Genomic DNA, 18,457 nt, shown 5'->3' with positions numbered 1-18,457 from the left:
CTCTTCAGTAACATTAAAATTACAGCGGGCCAGAAAAATGCTTACAAACCTTCCTATTGCAGGTAAACCCCAGGATCCTCCCACGAACGGAAAAGGTCTTTCCTATGGCCCCTGGCCAAGAGGGGCTGCTGTTAAAAAGTTTGCTGTCCCACACTGCAGCATCTTTTTTCTCCTTCTTTTGTGCTTGAACCCTCCCAAGGCACAGAAGGAAGGGGCTCAGAAGACAGACAAGGTAAATCTCAGCAAAGGAGGCTCTGCTCCAGATGCCAAGGGATGGACTTCAGCTGAGGAAACAGCGCAATGTGTCCCAGCCAGGCAGAAAACACAGCGGGGAACGGTAAACCTGACGATGGCTCATCATATAGCAAATGCACGTGTTCCTTCCCCTCTGCCCAGGGAAACTCTGCGGCACGTTTTGGCTACAGCAAAGTAATTACTAGCTGTTTGGTCGTTTCCCTTTAATGAATCAGTTGAATGAGACCAGTGTGAGTGCCGGGGGAGTGAAAGTCTGCCATTCAGCTGTCTGCAAACTCCAGCTTCTCTGAAGATTTCTAGATCAGATTTCAGGGCCCCAAGAGTTTGGGTTATTTTTCTAAATGAGGTTCGACACTGCATCTTCCGGAGAAGCTGCCAGTTATCTACAAAACCTACAGCTCTTATTCATTCGATACCACAGGTTTCAGTTTGAATCACAGCAATGTGTGGTTGACCTCAGATTAAACTAAAGTACTTGCTCCATGGCATTAGACTTAAAGGTTGGCCAGCACGGGAGCTGGATGGAGCATGGATTTTTTTACATCAGAGCTCAACCAAAAAAATTGGGGAGAGATGTTCCGGTTGGGCTGAACACAGCTAAAATCATGGGGCTGTGGAAGGAAAACTCCAAAATGTCTCATCTCATTTGGAGCCAAAGCAAAAGGAGGTGTTTCATTTTGTGTTATGTAAGTTCTAAAAAACCTTTTCTTCTTTCAATGTGTTTTAGCGGTGAGGTCAACTTTTAAGTGAAAAATGCCATTTTGAATCAAATCTACATTTCAAATGCTTGCAAAACATAAACAAACCATTCCCAAAATGAAACGGTTCATTCTGAAAGTGTCAGAATGACATGCATTGCTATTTTTAACATCCCTCCCTCTTCCCCCACCTCTGTATTTTTTTCTAGGCCAGAACTATTCAGAAAATGTGTTTGAATTTGTGAATCATTTTGACTCCCCCTCCCCCTTGACATTTGCTGGAAAATTTACTCTCTGCCAAAAAACTGTTCTTCCAGCTCCAGCCATCTCCTACAATCTTCTGTCTTGCTAGGGTTTGTCTGGATGGGGCTGGGGGTCTGACTGCTTTGGGGACACAGCACAGACGGTCCAGAGGAAGAGTGGGCCAGGAGGGCAAACCCCAGCATCTCTCAAGGCAGCAGTGGTCTCTGTGGCATATAGCAGCCCGGCCCTCCACTGTGCCTGCCCTGAAGAAGCCCCGAGACACCCTCTCCTGAGACCAAACAGGGAGTCGGACTCTGACAGAAGCCACCACGCAGAGGGAGTTCCTCATTGGGCTGCAGCTTCCGGATATTAGGGGAGTGCTTTGAGTTTTGGTTCTCTTGGAAAAATCTTGCATTCAACACCAGGCCCCTGAAGGTTAAGGGGGTGTACCATGGGGGCTTGGAGCTGACTCCTATCAAGTTTACGGAAATTTTGGCTTTGGATTCGATGGAAACATGACGGCTCTGGGGCTTGCAATGCAATACAGAAGCTTGATTTTTCACAGCCTGGCAACTAGTAGAACAATTTATGCCTTTGCAATGCGAGTGTAAATGTTACTGCTCTCATTTGTGAATGTTTTGCTCCTACCCTGAAACTTTTAGCAAGTGGAAAACTTGGATCTCTTTCTCTAGGTCCTCACATCCAACCTATCTGTAAGTCTTGCAGATTTTTTCAGGATAACATCCCTAACAGAGTCTTTCCAACCTACCCACCCAACTAAAACTCACCTCCAGGGCTCATCACCTCATATCTCAATTTCACATCTCAATAGTCTTTCCTCTGCAGTCTTGCTCTGCAAAGATCCACCAAACCCACTGCTGAAAGATTGCTTTTCAAGTCTGTCATTGGCCCCTCTGCAGCGCTCCCAGCCTCCATACCTTAACTCCTTCTCCTGAGGTGCAAGTCTAAGCTACTTGGCTTTTCTTTCAAGGCTGTGATTTATTCTATTCCCATCACTTCTTATTTCAGTGCTGAAAGGTCAACTCCTGCGTATGCTCAAGCATGAGATCAGCCTATATTAAACAGGCTCCTCTGAGCTTTCTCCCTTCTGGGAAGAGTTCCCATCCACAAGAACAAACCTGGGATCTGGAACTGCCTTTAAGCTGCCCAAAAGCTCAAAGACCAAATATCAGAGCTGGTTGGGCTGTACAGTACAGGGATGGACAAGAACAGACAAGGTGGTATCGTGCTACCTCTGCATTTCCCTCTCATTACCGGCCCAGCACCTGGTCAACGTTATGGTCACTTCCAACCACCTGGACTCCCACGCTGCCTTCCTTGGCTCAAAAAAGCCATTCCAGCAATGAAGGGTAACATGAGAAAACAGAGTCCTGAGGAGAGAGGCCAAGCCTTTTCTCCTTGAGATGAGATGTAGATGAGGGGCTGCTAACGGTGGAGGAGCTGAGCTGTATCCCTGGCTTCAGACCATTTGTTTTAACCTTGCTGTGCAAGGAAGCTTTCACGAGAGCCGGACAACATTAGTTGCTCCCTCCTCCAAGAGAGGGTCTGTTTCAGTTCAGAGTTGCTTTTCAAAAGTTCATCCTGAATGTAAGAGTTTTACACAGCCTTTTTTTCAGCGATGGTACATCTTGCTCAAAAAACTGCCACACACACTGTTTGTGTGTGAAGGTGGCAACGTGACACCCGACAAGGCAATTCTGTTGGCTTTGCAAAAAGATCAAGGTTAGTTCCCACTCTGCTAAAAGTACAGAAGGGAAATACAGGATTTGTCAAGCTGAGAGAGATAAACTGGATCGGGAACATTTTATATACAAATTCCTAGGAGAACATTAAAACAATGGAGCCGGGAAAGCACACTTGTCAGGGTTTTTTCAAACAATGGGTTTCATATATTCTTTTAAAATACACAGTAATTCAGGTGGATAGAGATAAGACACAGTTCTAAAATCTCTTTCCTTTGTTTCCTTTCTGGACGCCCTGGTCTCCACCCCAATAAGACATTCCCACCATGAAACCTCAGGGTGAAGGGCTGTCAGCGCTAAGTAAATACAGCTCCGAGGAGATAATAATTAGCATGCTCTTTCTGAAGCTGCTTGGCAATTGCATTTCCAAGTGCCTCCTACTTCTGTGACCACATGCCTTGCTTTCAAGGCGTATCTATTAATGGCAGCGCGAGACTGCCCGAAGCAGCAGGAATGGGGGTTGCTGCATGGGGGTGCAGCTGTGTGCCAGTCCCCAGCAAGAGCAGGATGAGATGGTGGGACTCAGAGGCCAGCGCAGTGCCAGAAAGCGGCGCCCAGCTCTCCTCCTCCTCATGCTGCCATGACAGGCACCTACCTGGGCAGCAGACACTCGCTGCCGTCTCATGCTCCCATCTGCAACAGCACGCAGAGGTGGAAATACCACCCTGGGGCTTTTCATGGTCACTTTGTGTGGGTACTGAGGGCAGCACAAGGTACAAGGTGATGCTGAACGGGAGCTTCAATGGAGCTAAGCTGATGCTATGCAGGCATGGACCAAAAAAAAAGGAATTGGACTCCATTTCAGAGTTCAAAGAAATGTTTGAACCTGTGGGCACTGATTCAGGCTCATCTCTAATTATATCTCAAGCTCAGCCTTTTAAGCTAGGTCTGTAGTCTTCAGTAAGGGCCACTTTGCAGTTGTTATTTGAGTTCCTTGCCAATCTGTTGTTGGATTTTCCACTTGACATTATTAAGGGATTAAGTTGTTTGTCTCATCATCTTTTATCTGTCCTGTTCAGTTTCCTACAAACAGACTTTAACCAGATCAGAGAAGATAGGAGGAAAAAAAAACCCTAACCCAACACTTTCAAGATATAATCACGGTTCGGGATTTGTCGTTATTATTGTTTAAATTTATTACTTTGGATATGTCAACTTTGCTGACTCCTTTAATCTGGAATGTATTAAAGAAAGCATTAGGCATTACAACATGTCATTGGATTATACTGTCCTGATTCAGCTACAGCTGTGGAAGAAATATATAACAGGAGATCCTGCGGAGTTATACATTTTAGACTTAGATCATCAATTGCCATAGAGAAGATAAAAACAAATGTAGCTGAGCCTGGAAAGAATGTTGCTAAAATTGGAGAAACATTTAATGTGAGTAGCCTAGGGGTGCAATAACTTTGCCTGTAACTTAACAAAACCCACCCACATAAAACATACCAAGAGAGATTGCAGATTGGACTCTCTGATCTGCAGTCTGCCAAAAAAGCAAACCTGACTTTTTTCCCCTTCCTACAGATGCAGGCTTGAATGGTCCCTGCAGAGTGTTAAATATATATTACCGGTTATAGCAACCATATTACATTTGAACATGTTGCTAATTCTCCCCCGGCTGCTCTGTACCTTGCTTGCAGTGGGAGGATGCCCCTGGGTATCGAACAGGGCTTGTGGCTGCCGGCAGAGCAATTCCTATGGTCCACATGGTGAGAAGGAGCTTGCTCACCTCCCCCTCACCCCTGCTCCTCCTCGGCACCCTGGTCTTCTCTCTTTTGAGGGGTATACATGGGCTGCCTCGACCATTGTATTTAAGTACCCATTTAGCGAAAATGTTTTGAATGCGTTTAGCTCAATGCGAAAAAAGCTGTTCCTATGCCTCTCCAAAATGCCTTGTCAAAGTATGGCTGCAATGAACAAGGCTCAGCAGTGAGCTGAAGGCCAGGCTCCACTCCTGCCCTTTTCCCAAGCAGCAGGGATCGGAGATTGTTTAGCGAGAAATGAGAAAAAAACACTCAACCGTAAAATGCACTTTCCCAAAAGTCCCCCCGCAGATCTCTCCGTTCATAAAACTCCTGTCCCCAAAGGCTCTGAAGCACGGTACCTATCAACAGGCAAAACCCCTGCGGGGACCACATTTCTGCTTCATTAATTCAGTTTAACATGGATTTACCACAAGATGTAACTGGATACATGCAGGGGAGAGCAAGGCGAAAAACGATCAAGGACCAAATATGCAGCATGCTCCTGCTGGCTTCAGTGGAGCTACAACAGCTTTTATCAGCATTTTATCTGACCCTAACAAAAGGAGCAAATTGTTTAGCAAAGGAAGAGGGTTCTTTGATTCTATCTTGCTGCAGACAAATTGCCCAAGCAAGGGCAAAGGGACAGGAAGCGAAGGGGGAGGAGGAGGAGGTGATGCTGAAGGTAGGTGCTGCCGTTGTTCAGCCCTCTGCTATCTTCCACTCGGTGCCGCGTTTCTGATGGCCCCTTCTGCAAACACTGACGGGACGGGGGCGAGAGGGTTGGGCCTGCTTCCTGGCATCGCCATCCTACCAAGACATTGTGCTGGTTATTCCTGGTGTTGATATATTGGTCTTCATCCAGGCAAAGCGCAAAGCATTCAGGGGGAGGGAAGGGAGTTTTATGACAGTGAAGACTGCAGGCTGAGACCTCCACTTCGCTTCACACAGTCCAAAAGCCCTACTTTCCAAAACCCCAAGTACAAGTCTTAAAAGTCAAGGATGAAAGCCCGGAAGCCAAGGATGAAACCTGAGGCAAAACTCACATCAGTTCAGCGAGGTCCACACCACAGCAACTGCAGGTGCCGACCTCTCTGCAAATCCAACACGTGAAGCAAAGAGTGAGGAGACAATCTGATTCTGTCCTTCAAATCAAACTCATTAAAACGTCCATCGCTATGTCACTCCAGAGGCCATATGTGTCTTTCAGGGAGACGAGGGATGCTTTACTATTACTTAAAACCGCAACAGTGCTGAACACTAATGCAGTTCCTGTTGTGTAGTGCTGATCAGATAATACACTGTACCGCTTACAAGAAGCCATAAGTGCTAAGCACTTGTTGTTTTACCCCCTAGTTCTCCTTCCAAAGGCAATCCTTATGTTTTGGCTAGCAATAAGTCTTAGATCTGAAAGGAAGAATTGAATTCCTGCTACTAGGCTGTCTCTTTTTCTACATCATTAATGAAAAGAACGTTCTTTACTATAAAAAACTCACTTCTTTCTTCTCACGGCTGAAATGTATGATGACATTGAAATAAATATTGTGAGACGGAAAAGGCTAATATAGGTCTTAGCAGCTTGCAGCAGCTTCAGACTCGTATTGCCTATCTCTGAGAAACTAAGGTCAGAAAATGCCAGCACTCAATCAACAAAACCCATGGCTGACTACGGCAGTGAGGATCTCCACAGGCACGCAGCCATGACAGCAGCTCTGTGGTGGCGAACTCCCACCGTGGCTGGGAAAGAAGCAGCTGCTGTCTAAGTTTTCCAAAAGCCTCCACCAATTCTGAGCATGTTTGTGGCACATACATCCAGAGTGAAACTTGAAGCCGGAGACCCTGAACTTCTGAACATACCCATGCCAACTCATGCTGAAAAGCACTGCTGGGTGATCATCCCTGTTACAGAGTGAATCACATATTTTGCTGCCTAAACACTGATTTAAAAAGCCAAATCAGAGGCACTTGCTTTCCACGCTGGTAGACCTCAGACTGGAGTAGCTTCCTGAACTACTTGCAGCCATTGTGCAGGCTATGCATGACCTGGCTTTTTATGTGTATGAATAAGAATGAAATTTTGATAAATTTTACAGAAGACATTCATAAGTACTTTACAAGCAGATTTCTCTGTCTTAAGCACACTCCTGGGCTAGTCCTCAAGATCCCATCAGAGTCAACAGAGAAGAAAGGTACCTTAGGAGAAGACTTATCCCGAGTAGACCTCCAAAGAGGCTGAGCAAGATGGATTCCATAAAAGGGCCATTTCAAGTGACCCAACAAGTGTGGAAGCCCACACTCCCTGAAAAGTCACATTTGAGAATAGGGATTAGGCTGCGAAGTTACTCACTGATTTGAAAATGTTAACATTTTGTTTTCACTGTCTGCTAAATATTAACATATCTTTCTTAGAAAGCTTGGCTGTGCTTCACTGGAAGAAAGCAGGTCAAATTTACTGCACAAATTTACCTACTGGTATAAACAAAATCATCTCTAACAATTACAGAAGACTAATCTTAGCTGAAGCAACATTTCACATCACACATAGATGCCATTATTTCTCTAGTGAGTTAGAACAGATTTACATGTAAAGAAAACATTAGCTCAGCACTGGCTTTCAGTCATCACATGGCACGCAAGAGCTCAGTGCTGCATTAATATTTTCTTCACATGCAAATCTGTCCTAACACATTATAGAAATAATATGGAAAACATGAGACAGGTGCTGACTACAGTTTGATTGGTTTTTTGTCATTGCAAGGTTATAAAAAGGTAAAGACAAAACCGTAAATTTTCCGCTGATCTGGGAACTTCACTCTGCGGACATTCAGCTTAACACCCGAAGGGTCCAACCAGCCAAGCTCTGACATCCTGTGATCCCCATCAAAAGGGGAGGAAACCTGGCTATTTCCAAAGCTGGGGACCCTAAGGATGATGGACCTAATGTTTGTTCTTCTTGCACCTCGGAAATGCTTTGGGCTTTTTCCCCCTTTTTATGAATGTTTTCAGTGTGAAATTGTTTGAGAAACAAAATATGCAAGAGACAACAGCTGTGCCAGCAAGTGAGTTCCCCTATGAAAAGGATCTGCTATGTGCCATGTAATTCCTGCACTGTCAATCATGGAAAATGTGAGCAGAGAAGAAACCCTTCCCAATGAGCTTAAAAGTGCTGATGAAAATGGACTTGAAACAGCACTGTTTGTCTCTCATTGGGTTATGACAGCATCTTCACCTAGCCTCCATGGGTGGGAGCCCATAAAAAAACTGCTTATTCCCCAAGAAGGCCACACGAGTAGGTAGAAGATAAGCTACCAAATAGAGAATGGTGCTTTGTGAACTCCCTGGAGCGCACAGCCTCCATCTACGAAGAGCCTGAAGCTCTGCCCAGCCCACCGGGCATGAGGGGCTCCTGATCTTGTCCCAGCAGACAAAACATGCCATGCTGCCAAGTTTGCTGAGCGTGGTGCTCTGAAAGTGGAAACACAGAGGTGTCCATCTCATTCTCCTCTTCCTCCTAGTGTTCCCACAGCAGGGCTGAAGGAGGCTCCATCCTTTGGCAGCTTACCCGGTGTGCTAAGCACCTTCCGTGGGCAATGATATGCATTACTAGAGTAACAGTCGCTCTTCAGAGCAAGCATGCGGGGCCCTCATATGCTAGACATTATATTGATACTAAATTGGTGATACCACTCACAAGCTCATAAGCTTAGGAGCTTTTAAGACAAACATGGTGGGAGGAAGGAGTAAAATACATAAAAACAGTCAGCATGAAGATATACATTCACGGGGCTTGCATGCATCACCATAGCCATGTGGTCATGGTTTCTGTTACTTTCTGATCACAGTGACAGCTAGGAAAGGGAATGAAAGTGTATTTAACTTGATTGATTTTTATAGGAACAAATCAAGAGTGCTGTTGTCAGCTTATGCCTTGGAACATCTCAAAGAGAAATAAGCAAGGGTCCCACAGGCCCTTGGCTGACACTAACCCTATCTAAACTTGGCTCCTTTCAGAAACGCATTACAGCCATTGTGAGTCAAACAAATAAATCAATTAAAAAAAATCACCTGTCAGCAGCAATGCCATTAGCTTTTTCCAAAAGCTCTTGCCATTTTGCACAGGTTAGTGGAAGTCTCTTATTCTGAGCAAGCTGCTCTGCCTGTTGAAAGGAGCAGCGGTTTCACAATATACTGAGAGTCGCTTGATTACTATTCTGCCGTACGTCCCAGTGTTTTCATTTTCACAGTGGCTGTGGGAAAGTCAGGAAGAGGAACACTGCAGTGTCTTGCACTGTTTTTTCCAGGAGGGTGGGGTTTTTTCCCCTTGACATGTCATTTTTCTATAGTAGGTACTTGCACAATTTCTGCCTTTCCCTCCACTCGCCTGTTGCTTTGTCTCTAGTTGCCAAGGAATTGACAAACTAGGGAATTTAGGTCAATGATGACGACTCATGTAATGACCAGCATTGGAATATCTTTTGCTTAAGGGGCACAGCCAGCTTTCAAGACCGGGGCCAAGCCTCCTGTTGCTGAGTACACCTTAGTCTATCAGCTCTCCCTTGGGAAGAGCAAACAGAGTCCCCGAGGAACAGCAAAACTCATAGACTCGTGTTTTCCCATTGAAGTCAATGGGAGTCACAGGTGAACGCGGCTTATTTTCAGTGTGAAATCCCCCTTAGGGGCCAGGCCGCTGTCTCGGGCTACCTGGGCCACTCAGAGCCTGGAACAGGGAGCACGGTGGGTGAGCAGAGGCACCCGCTCCTTCCCCAAACTGCCCGCGCTGCTGTCGTGGCAGGCGTGTAGCAAGCGCTGCATTGTCAAACCGCAGCATCCCCATCCCAACATGCTGCCTGGACAGGCTGTCCCTCCCACACAGCCTGAGAAGTGTAATCACTCAAGTGCCTTTGAAACCTTGCAAGCATCAATAAACAACTGTGGGGTTTCTCCAACAGCAGCCCACAGTCTGGAGAAAGCCACAGCTGCAAAAGCCCTTACGTGGAGGTTTACTCAGACCTTAAGTGGGCTTGCAGTTAGGCAACAGCAAAAGATCAAATTGCTCTTGCTTCCACTGCACTTCAGAAGCCTGCTATGATGACAGCAGGGTCACTGTATCCCAGCACTGCGCAGCCCACCGGGCACCAGAGCACACCAGGGACAGGCAACATTACTGAGCAAACTATTTCAATAAACAAAGGCAGAGCCCATATCAGCCACTGAGCTGCTCCAGATCACAGAGTCCAAAAAAGTATCCAGACTCCCTCCCTCCCCTTCGCTAGGCAACATCATTTTCTTACTGGCCAATTTGCAGGCCCGACCACAAACGAAGTTTCCTACCTGAAGTACAAATGGAGGACAAGTCCATGCCAGCCGGAAGGATCTGCCCATTTCCCGGGGATGCCAGGAGGAACTACAAAAGACAGCCGGACATCCCTAACAGATTTGCTAAGCCAGACAAGCCTCCAGAAAGGAAGGGCAGAAGCAAGCCTGCTGTTTATCAAATCTGTAAATATGCTATGTGAGATATACAGTGCAGACCATATCTGCAGCAAGAACTGCTTTCCTGTCGCTTGTCATTACCTCTCCCGCAGGTACAATAGCCCTTCCCCTGTACCAGCAGCACCTGGTGCAGACAGGCAGAGCTCTCTGCCTGCCCAGCATTTATCTACTCAACCCAGAGGAACAAGGTTGGTTTCTGTTGGCCGAGATCTCCCAGAATTTATTTTGACGGAAAAGCATGAGTTGCGAAGAGAGCTTCTCACACATTCTCCCTCATTACACAACTCATTTCCAGACCGTATGCGTTGTTAAAAGGAAACAGTGAGTTCATGAAAACAAATGAGTGTGCAACCTGAGACTGCTTCAGTAGCTGCCTTCTGCTGTCATTTAAAAGATGTTGCCAACCGGTACACAAAGTTGGGTGTTATTTATATGAATCAGCTTTGAATTACTGGGCATTTGCGCACGATCCTGCTGAGAAGTTGACTATAACCTGCCAAAGCCAGTGATCAGCCCTGCACGGGACCTGTGGAGCCCAGCGGAAACTATCATTGTAAATTAGCCCAGCCACTCCTGCTGAGACGACTCCAGCACTGAAACACAAAATCAAGCGCACCTCCACACGCTGCCTGACACATTTTGGACCAGATCTTCATCTCGTTTAGCTTGGAGTAGTCCCACTGAGCCCAGCAGAGTTACTCTGTTCTTAGACCTGATCTGAGCTCACTCTGATCCAGGCCTTTTGGCAATACAAACGAGCCTTGCCTGTTCACTGCTGAGCCACCAGCCTGGCTGAGCTCGCTGGAGGCCACCGGAGGCTGTGCAGAGTCAGCTTGAGGTTCCAGGAAGCTTTCCACAAGAGCATCAGGCATGATTTTGCCCATCAGCAAACTGTTTTCCGCAGCAAATCAGTGGGATCTGGCACTAGGAACAGTCATTAGTATGGAGAATAGAGCAGAGATTACTACAGCTCATGCACACAGAACCAGGAGAATTTAATCAGCAGAGGGATTGTAGCAGCTCCCAAAGGGAGCAAGCTGATTCATCAGTTGAGAGCCCCAAAATACAAAACTGTCTGCAAACACGATGAGCCACAGACTCATAACTTCATTAACTGTGCTTTTACTCAACTGCTTCTCCATCCTGAGCAGAACTGAGCCTGAGTTCTTGGAACAGGACAAAACAAGTAGAAAAGCAAAGATATTTATGTCAGCCTGCTGAGTGTTTTACAAACCACAGTCTGTCAGTTCTTCATGAGTTTCATACCTTCACTTTAGATGCTTCCCTGTACCGGTTTTCCTCGTGTCATTGAGCTTAGCAAGAGTTTCGCTATCATGTGTCTACAGAAAGTTAAACATAGTGAACCACATCACTGAAAGTTGACAAGCCTTTATCAAACTCCTTAAAATTAAGGAGCCACTGGGTTGCCCTGTATTTTTCAGGGTCTGTCAGTGTGAGGCTCCAGTGCTGAGCCCAAATCAATGTAATGTCTCACAGCCAGAGGATGGGAGAGCCCACATGATGGTTGGAGAACCTTGTGATTGGCACCCTGGGGTAAAGTGGTCCAAAGCCCTCTGGATAAATGGTGTGGCAGCTCAGAGAAAAGCAAAGCACACTTTGTGTGGAGCATTCAGACATGGAATGAACTCCCCAAGTGACGCAAGATATCCCAGGAGTGTCTGCCTTTGGAGAGCACCCCAAAGCCCTCCTGTCCGAGGAGATTTTTCTGCTCTGAGGGTAATACAACACTGATGCTTTCTCTTACCTGAAGACTCCCAACCAGCCCCACAACAAACAAAGATCCAGAAACAAATGAACTTAATATCAATACCTAATAAATACGTGCTTACCTAAAATATAAGATACTCTACAAGCAAAGAGTTTTATTCAAAAGGGGAATTACCAGAAATTCTAGAGATTTTTGCTTCCATGTGAAAGTCACACAGACACTATGGTGATGGGCATCAGTATAAATTTTAACAGACAGTTGGCCCACACAGTTTCGACTCCAAGGAGGAAATAAATTCTCCTTTAGGCTCATGTAAATCATGGGAAACCTCCAGCACCCAGGGAACCTGTGCTGAGGGAAAGCTGAGGCTCGTAACCACGTCAGCAGAAGGCTGCAGTCCGTGGGTGCATGTTAAGCATGCCAGCGGGCAGGCTGCAGCGCCGGGGAAGCTCTGCAAGGACTGTGCACAGTGGGATGGGTACTGCTACTCTCCCCTGCGAGCAGAGGATTTTCAGACTAGGAACAGGGATAAGCTTTTCACGGGAGGAAAAGCAAGCACCACTGAGCAAATGGGAAGTTTCTCTGCAGACCTCTGCTGCGACAAACCTCTGCCCTCCCGCTGCAGCTGTGCCTTGGAGGGGGAACGCTGCCAGTGCTTGCCCCACCTCCCCAGGTCTGGTGCAAGACTCACCACTCGGGGCTTCTGCTGGTCCAGGGTCTGCAGGAAGGCCGGTGTCTGGTCCAGGGTGCGCTCAGGGTCGCTGGAGATGTCCTCCTCGGACTCCTCCCAGGATGAGGAGAAGCCAGTGGAAGAGGCTGAGGACGATGACAGCTTCCGGACGGGCAGGCTGCCGGGGGGCACGGCGCCCGCCTCCTCCTCCGGGCCCCCCAGGTCCGTGACGATGACGGCGGGAATGCTCCCGCCGATGGCTGGGCACTGGCCCTCAAGTCCTGTGGGGGCCACCACCACCTCGCCTTGCCGTGGTGCAGGCCCTGACGGCTCCGGGGGGGGGCTGCTGCCCTCCACCAGCCCCACAGCTGGGACCACCATCACCACCGACCTCCCCAGGGGCTCTGCAGTGCTCGGCCAGACCTGCACCCCAGCAACATCGGGGGCCTCACTCTCCCCGTAGGCTCGCGGCCGGGGTCCGCTTCCAAGTCCCACCACCGGCGCCACAGGGCTGGCGGGCCGGGACCGGGATGGCCGGGGGCTCCGCGGCGGCTGGGCGGCAGAGCTGTGCGCCTGGATGTGTGCCTCGAAGAGCCCCACTTTCTGGTTCACCTGGACGTTGTGCAGCTCCCGCTGAAGTTGCCACGCTGTGGGGGGTCCTGGCTGCCCCTCTTCGCCCCGGCTGCCCCGCCGACCCCTGGGGCTGCCTGGCTGCCGCGGGGGCTCCTCGAGCGGCGGGAAGAGGAAAGCGGGGCCACGGCGCGGGGAGCGGGGTGGCACAGGGGCCGGGCTGAAGGCAGGGAGCGGGCGGCAGCTGCCGGGTGTCTCCGGGCCCCTGGGCAGCACTTGTCCGGGAGGAGGCGGCGTCTTGCTCCCTCCGCTTGTCACCTCGCTGTTGCTATTCATCATCACCAAGCTATTGAGCGCATAGCAGTACACGGCCATAGTAGTCAGCCGGGGCGCACAGGGGGGCCGCCGCCACTGCCGCCTCAGCGCTCAGGCTCTGCAGCGCTGCTGAGGGTCTCTCCACGCTGGGACCAGCAGCATCGCCGGGAAGCAGCAGGGGAGCTGGGCTGGACCTGGCCCGCAGCTCCATAAAACGGGACGGCTGCGGGGGGAAGAGAGGGAGAGAGAAAGGCAAGCAGTGAGAGTAGCTCTGCGTCCCCCCTAAGCTCACCCTCCAGCTGTGCACACAGCTGGCCGGACTCTTCCCTTCCTATGTGCCCCCCCCAGTCCCTGCACACACCTGCATGCAGCCTTAGCATGCCACCCCTGGGGACACGGCCCATCCTGGTTGTCAGAAGGGTCTGAGCCAAGAGGAAATCAGGTTTGGGGCTGTTTCCCCTCTTTCCTGCCTTCCCTGCCCCCTCTCCAGGTTGCCTGTCGATGCAGCCACAGCAGCCGTGTCCAAGAGGACATACAGTCAGCAGCCGTTCCCACAACTGAATTAGGGAGTTATGGCCAACTGGTGTGAGCTGAAAGTTGGCAGCTTTCAAGTTTTGGCCCCAAAAGCTAACATTTTCTGAAGAAAGGGAAAAACTCCAAACAGCTTAAATTTGCCACATTCCGGTTTGCCCCCTACAACCAAGACCAAGTCTCAGGCATGGATTTCTGTTCAATGATACATGTGAAGGCTCCCTGCTTGCCCAGTTTTGTACAGTATGGGTCCACATCTCCACCACTCCCCTAACTTACCATGTGCAACAGCATGGCCTCACGCATTTTCACACGTGCCCTGTCTAAACGTGCCTCCCTTGTGCACGTCTGCCTTCTGGGGCATCAACGGCTGCAACTGCCTCCAAGTCATAGCCCGCATGCAGAAAGGTGTGGTGGTGTTTGCCCTGTTGTGAGTGTGAGCGTGTATGCATGTGAGAGAGACTCTGCTTTTGTAGGTGGCTCTCTGTGCCCCTCTGTACTTCAGCGCGCCTTCCGTCATGTCTGTTAGCTCCATGTCCCACCGGACTTGCAATCCCCATCCCATGCTGGCGCATGGGAACCCATGAGATCCACACAAATGCGCTGCCTACATGAGCGTGCAGGCTTGTTTACACGCGTGCATGCTGACTCTGGCTATGGGTGTACACGTCTTCGGAAGCACTTGTGTGCGATGCTGTCAGTGGTACCCCTGTGCATCCCCCTTTGAGGCTCCTGGCAGGTAAAGTGCCCGCAGGTCTAAGCACAGTCCCCAGTGACTGTGTGACCAAAAGGCTCCCCATCCCTTCAGGCGCTGCTCGGAGACGGCGTGAGGCTCAGCAGAGCCCAGACAACCCCTCTTTGCAGGGATCCCCGGCGCTGCAACGCCCCTAGCACTCTGGCTCAGGTGCGAAACCGAGCACCGGCACACGGTTCTCGACCAGATTTTGGGTACGGGACAGCCTGCTTGGGGCAAGGGCAGGGTGCGGGACAGCCCGCTCGGCTCCGGGGCAGCAGCCAACCCCTCTGCTCGCCCCCCCACCTCGCCCCTTTCTCCCCGCGGTCCCCGGCGCGGCTGCTCGGGGGGGTATCCCGGCGGAGGGGGCGGCCGCGCCCGTCCCCTTCGTCCCGTCCCCCTCGTCCCGTCCCCTTCGTCCCCGCTTACCTGGGAGTAAGGTCCGCGCCCGCCCTCAGTGCGCTCCGCCCGGCAGCGCCCGCCGGCGCCGGCGGCCGCAGGGCGCTGCAGAAAGCATCTCCGCGGGCGCGGTGCACGGCCGGGAGTCCTGCTCTCTCCGCGGATTCAAACGGCTTTCCTCGCCCCGCGGTGGGGCAGGGCGAGGCGGGGAGGCAACGGGGTGGGGGGGAAAGCGCCGGGCTCTCCCCTTCCGCGCTTCGGCGGCGGAGGCTGCGCGGGCGGCTCCGCGCTCCGGCCAGGTCCGCGCCGCGGCCCCGGCGCCCGCTCCCGGTGCGGCTGGAAAGGCGGAGAGAGGAGGAGGAGGAGGAGAGGGAGAGGAGCGGCGAGGAGGAGGAGGAGGAGGAGGAGGAGGAGGAGGAGAGCGGAGGGAGGGGGTAGGAGAGCAGGAAGGAAGTTGTGAGCCTGTCTGGGGTTGAACTCAGCGGAACAAGTTTCTTTTTTTTTTTTTTTTTTTGCTCACTCGGCGCTGCTCGGCTGGAGGGAAATACTGAAAAAAAAAAAGTTTCCATTGTTAACTAAGAAAAAAAAAAAAAACCACCACCGCCGCGTTTTGGCCGCTGTGGGTTAAAGATACACGAGCCATTTTCCACCCCCGGCCGGCCGGAGCGAGCGGTGCAGGTCCCGCAGCCGGGGCGGGGGACACACACACGTCCTCCCGCCTTTCCTCCGCATGCCAGCCTCCCTACGCTTGCTGGCCTTCGTATTCCTCCCCTGGGCACAGCGGTCAAGGCAAAGGGTGCTGCCTGCAGCCCTAGGAACGCGGAGCTAAAGGCCACCCGTGTCCCCCAGCGCCCAGCTCGAAGGCACGGCTAGCCCGGCCATTTCACGCCGCATCCCCTTTCCCCCAGGCACAAAGGCTCAGTCCTGCTGCTTTTCGGCCCGTTGGTCGCTCACACCAGACCAAAGTTGGTGCAAAGCCCTCCCTGCCGGGTTGCGTGGCTTTGGGTGAGCACGTCCCATGGAGGGGAGATGACCCCCACATCCCCAGACACCAAACACGAGGGTTTTAAGCACATCCACTTGCTGTAGCACAGCCCCAGGTTTAGGCAGAGCTGTACCTAACATGTCCAGGACACCATCCGTCCTTTTTGGTTCAGGGTAGGCCACAGATAGCACTTTCTCAGCTCCTGCGGCCCCCAGGCACGGGTCCTGCTTGGCAGAGGGAGCAGGCTCTTGGCTGTGATACAGCATGATTTCTGTATCAAGATAACTCATTGGAAATAGTTGTCTGTATGTCAGCATTTCAGGAGAGCAGGCTCTGCGATTTGCTCTCAAAGTAGTAGTCAAGGTCAAACCCAGATGGCAGTTTTGGGGTTGGTCTGGACTGGCCAAGGGGAAAAAAAAAAAAACCAAAACCAACAGCAATTTGTCTCTCTGCTAGGATTTCACAGCCAGGAATTTCCCCTAGAGAGGGAAACTGATGTCACAGCAGATCAGCTTTTTGTAATTAAGACATAACCTCTAGAGCATAAACAGGGGCAGAGAGGTCTCTGAATCTGCAGAAGGTGTGGGTTGCCAATCCCGCAGGCAGACAGACAGAGACACCCAAAATGAGCTTATGTTTGTTTTTCCAGTAAGAGAAATGCTATTTTGAATTCAGTGCAGGAAAAGAGATTTTTAGACTCTTTCCACTCCAATCCGTTTCCTCAGTGCCTGTGCTCAGTCAGGAGCTGGTCTTTCATGAAATAAAGTATGTGATCAATCTTTCTTAGAAAAGTCATCCCACTGAGTATAATGGCACTATTCATGGGCATAAGCTTCCCCCTATCTGCAAATATCTGCAGATTCTGGTTCTCTGTTGCTCTCATTCCCTCGTGTCTGCATACACATATCAAAAAGTAGGAACATTTGAATGAAATAATAAATCCAGGAATACATGCAGATAAGCAAGGATCTTCTTTTTTTAAAAGAGCTGCACTATGCTATGCTAATAGCATCTGCATGTACTTGCAAGCACTACTGCACATCTGTGCGTGGATGTTTTGACCATTCTTTGGGGTTAAGAGTATTTACACCAGCATAACCACAATGGGTGCTTAAAGCACCTTCTTAAAGTCCCACAAATTCAAGCTCTCATCCTATCAGAAGAGGACAAAGGAGTGGTGAATTCACTGCAGCAAGTTTACTGATACAAAACTCCCTATGGGAGACCTGGCCTTAAAACATGGCAGTATTTTTGTCACATAACAGAAATATGTGACATCCAGAGCTAGAGCTAGAGCTGTTCTGTGGGCATTATATACAATTACAAGCTTTTCTTTATGAAGGAAGCGGCTAATAAAGTGGGAAGACGAAAAAAGTCTAGGGATAAGTCTTTGACTTTTCAGAATGGGTAGGTACAGTAGGGAAATAATTGCTTCCAGATTGGAGCCAGGCAGCAGTCCACATTGTATAGTGAAGAAAGAGCAGACAGCTTTCAGCACACTTGTTTCCAATCAAGTGGAAACCAAGTGTCTGAGGTTAGCCTAAATGGAAAGCATGAACTGAAACAGGTTGCTAGTCCAATCCAGGGACAAGGATGAAGGCAAGAAAGGAGACAAGTTTCTTTCATAGACACAGACGGATGTCTCCGGGCTCCAGCACTGCTATAGTTGCTTGATGCTGCTGAGGAACCTTCTCTGTGGCTTTGGCACTGTTGCGTTAGGTGCTGTACAAAGAGAACAAAAAGATGGTCCCACTCTGACTTGCTTGCAACCTCAGCATACATTCTTCAAGTAAAAGTCCAATGTTGGGTCTTAAAAGATCTTGCGTCTAAGTCATGTTCTTCATTTCAATTTATACTTCCTGTTTCCAAAGAAAATCCTTGCAGTGCTTGAGGATACGGAAGCAGGCTGGGTTAGGACAAAGAGCTGACCCAGCCAACTTTTGTGTGGGCAACTTGTCCTTATTCAAGACAGTGGGGCCATTAAAATGAACAGGATCTTCCACTTAGGAAGGGCATATATTCACTGCAGGATGTATGCATATATTCACTGCAGAACGTATTTAGTCCTGAAACAAAGTAAGGACAGACACAGAAGGGCATGGAGCTGTCCTAACTGTGTAACATCTCCCACTGACACACTGGCTATAAGCGTTTGGGGAAAGAAGTATCACAGCTGTCAAAATTAATGGTCTCCCAGCACCTCTGTGTACTTGAAGGGAGGCACATAAATTATCATGCCTTATTTAAAAATAGTTGTTCTAAATGTGCTCGCTGTGCCCAGTGAGCAGTGTGCGTGGCTCAGCTGGGCAACAGCTGCTTCGCCCCTGG

The 18,457-nt window shown here is 49.7% G+C and overlaps 1 protein-coding gene across 1 annotated transcript in view; it reads right to left on the bottom strand.

Annotated features, from left to right (window-relative positions):
* The window catches only part of ITPKB (inositol-trisphosphate 3-kinase B), a 71,528-nt gene extending 55,970 nt beyond the window's left edge, over nt 1-15,558 (bottom strand). Inside the window, exons 1-2 of the mRNA XM_069800022.1 lie at nt 15,175-15,558; nt 12,618-13,704 (exon numbers count right to left, since the gene is read on the bottom strand). Of these exons, the coding sequence (XP_069656123.1) occupies nt 12,618-13,541 (924 nt within the window). The 5' untranslated portion in view covers nt 13,542-13,704; nt 15,175-15,558. The remainder of the gene's footprint in view (nt 1-12,617; nt 13,705-15,174) is intronic.
* Between the last annotated feature and the right edge of the window lie 2,899 nt (nt 15,559-18,457).

Source organism: Haliaeetus albicilla, chromosome 13, assembly GCF_947461875.1.
Source record: "Haliaeetus albicilla chromosome 13, bHalAlb1.1, whole genome shotgun sequence".
NCBI lineage: Eukaryota > Metazoa > Chordata > Aves > Accipitriformes > Accipitridae > Haliaeetus > Haliaeetus albicilla.
The sequence above is the reverse complement of the archived record's forward strand: the minus strand, read 5'-3'. Positions and strand labels throughout refer to the sequence as shown.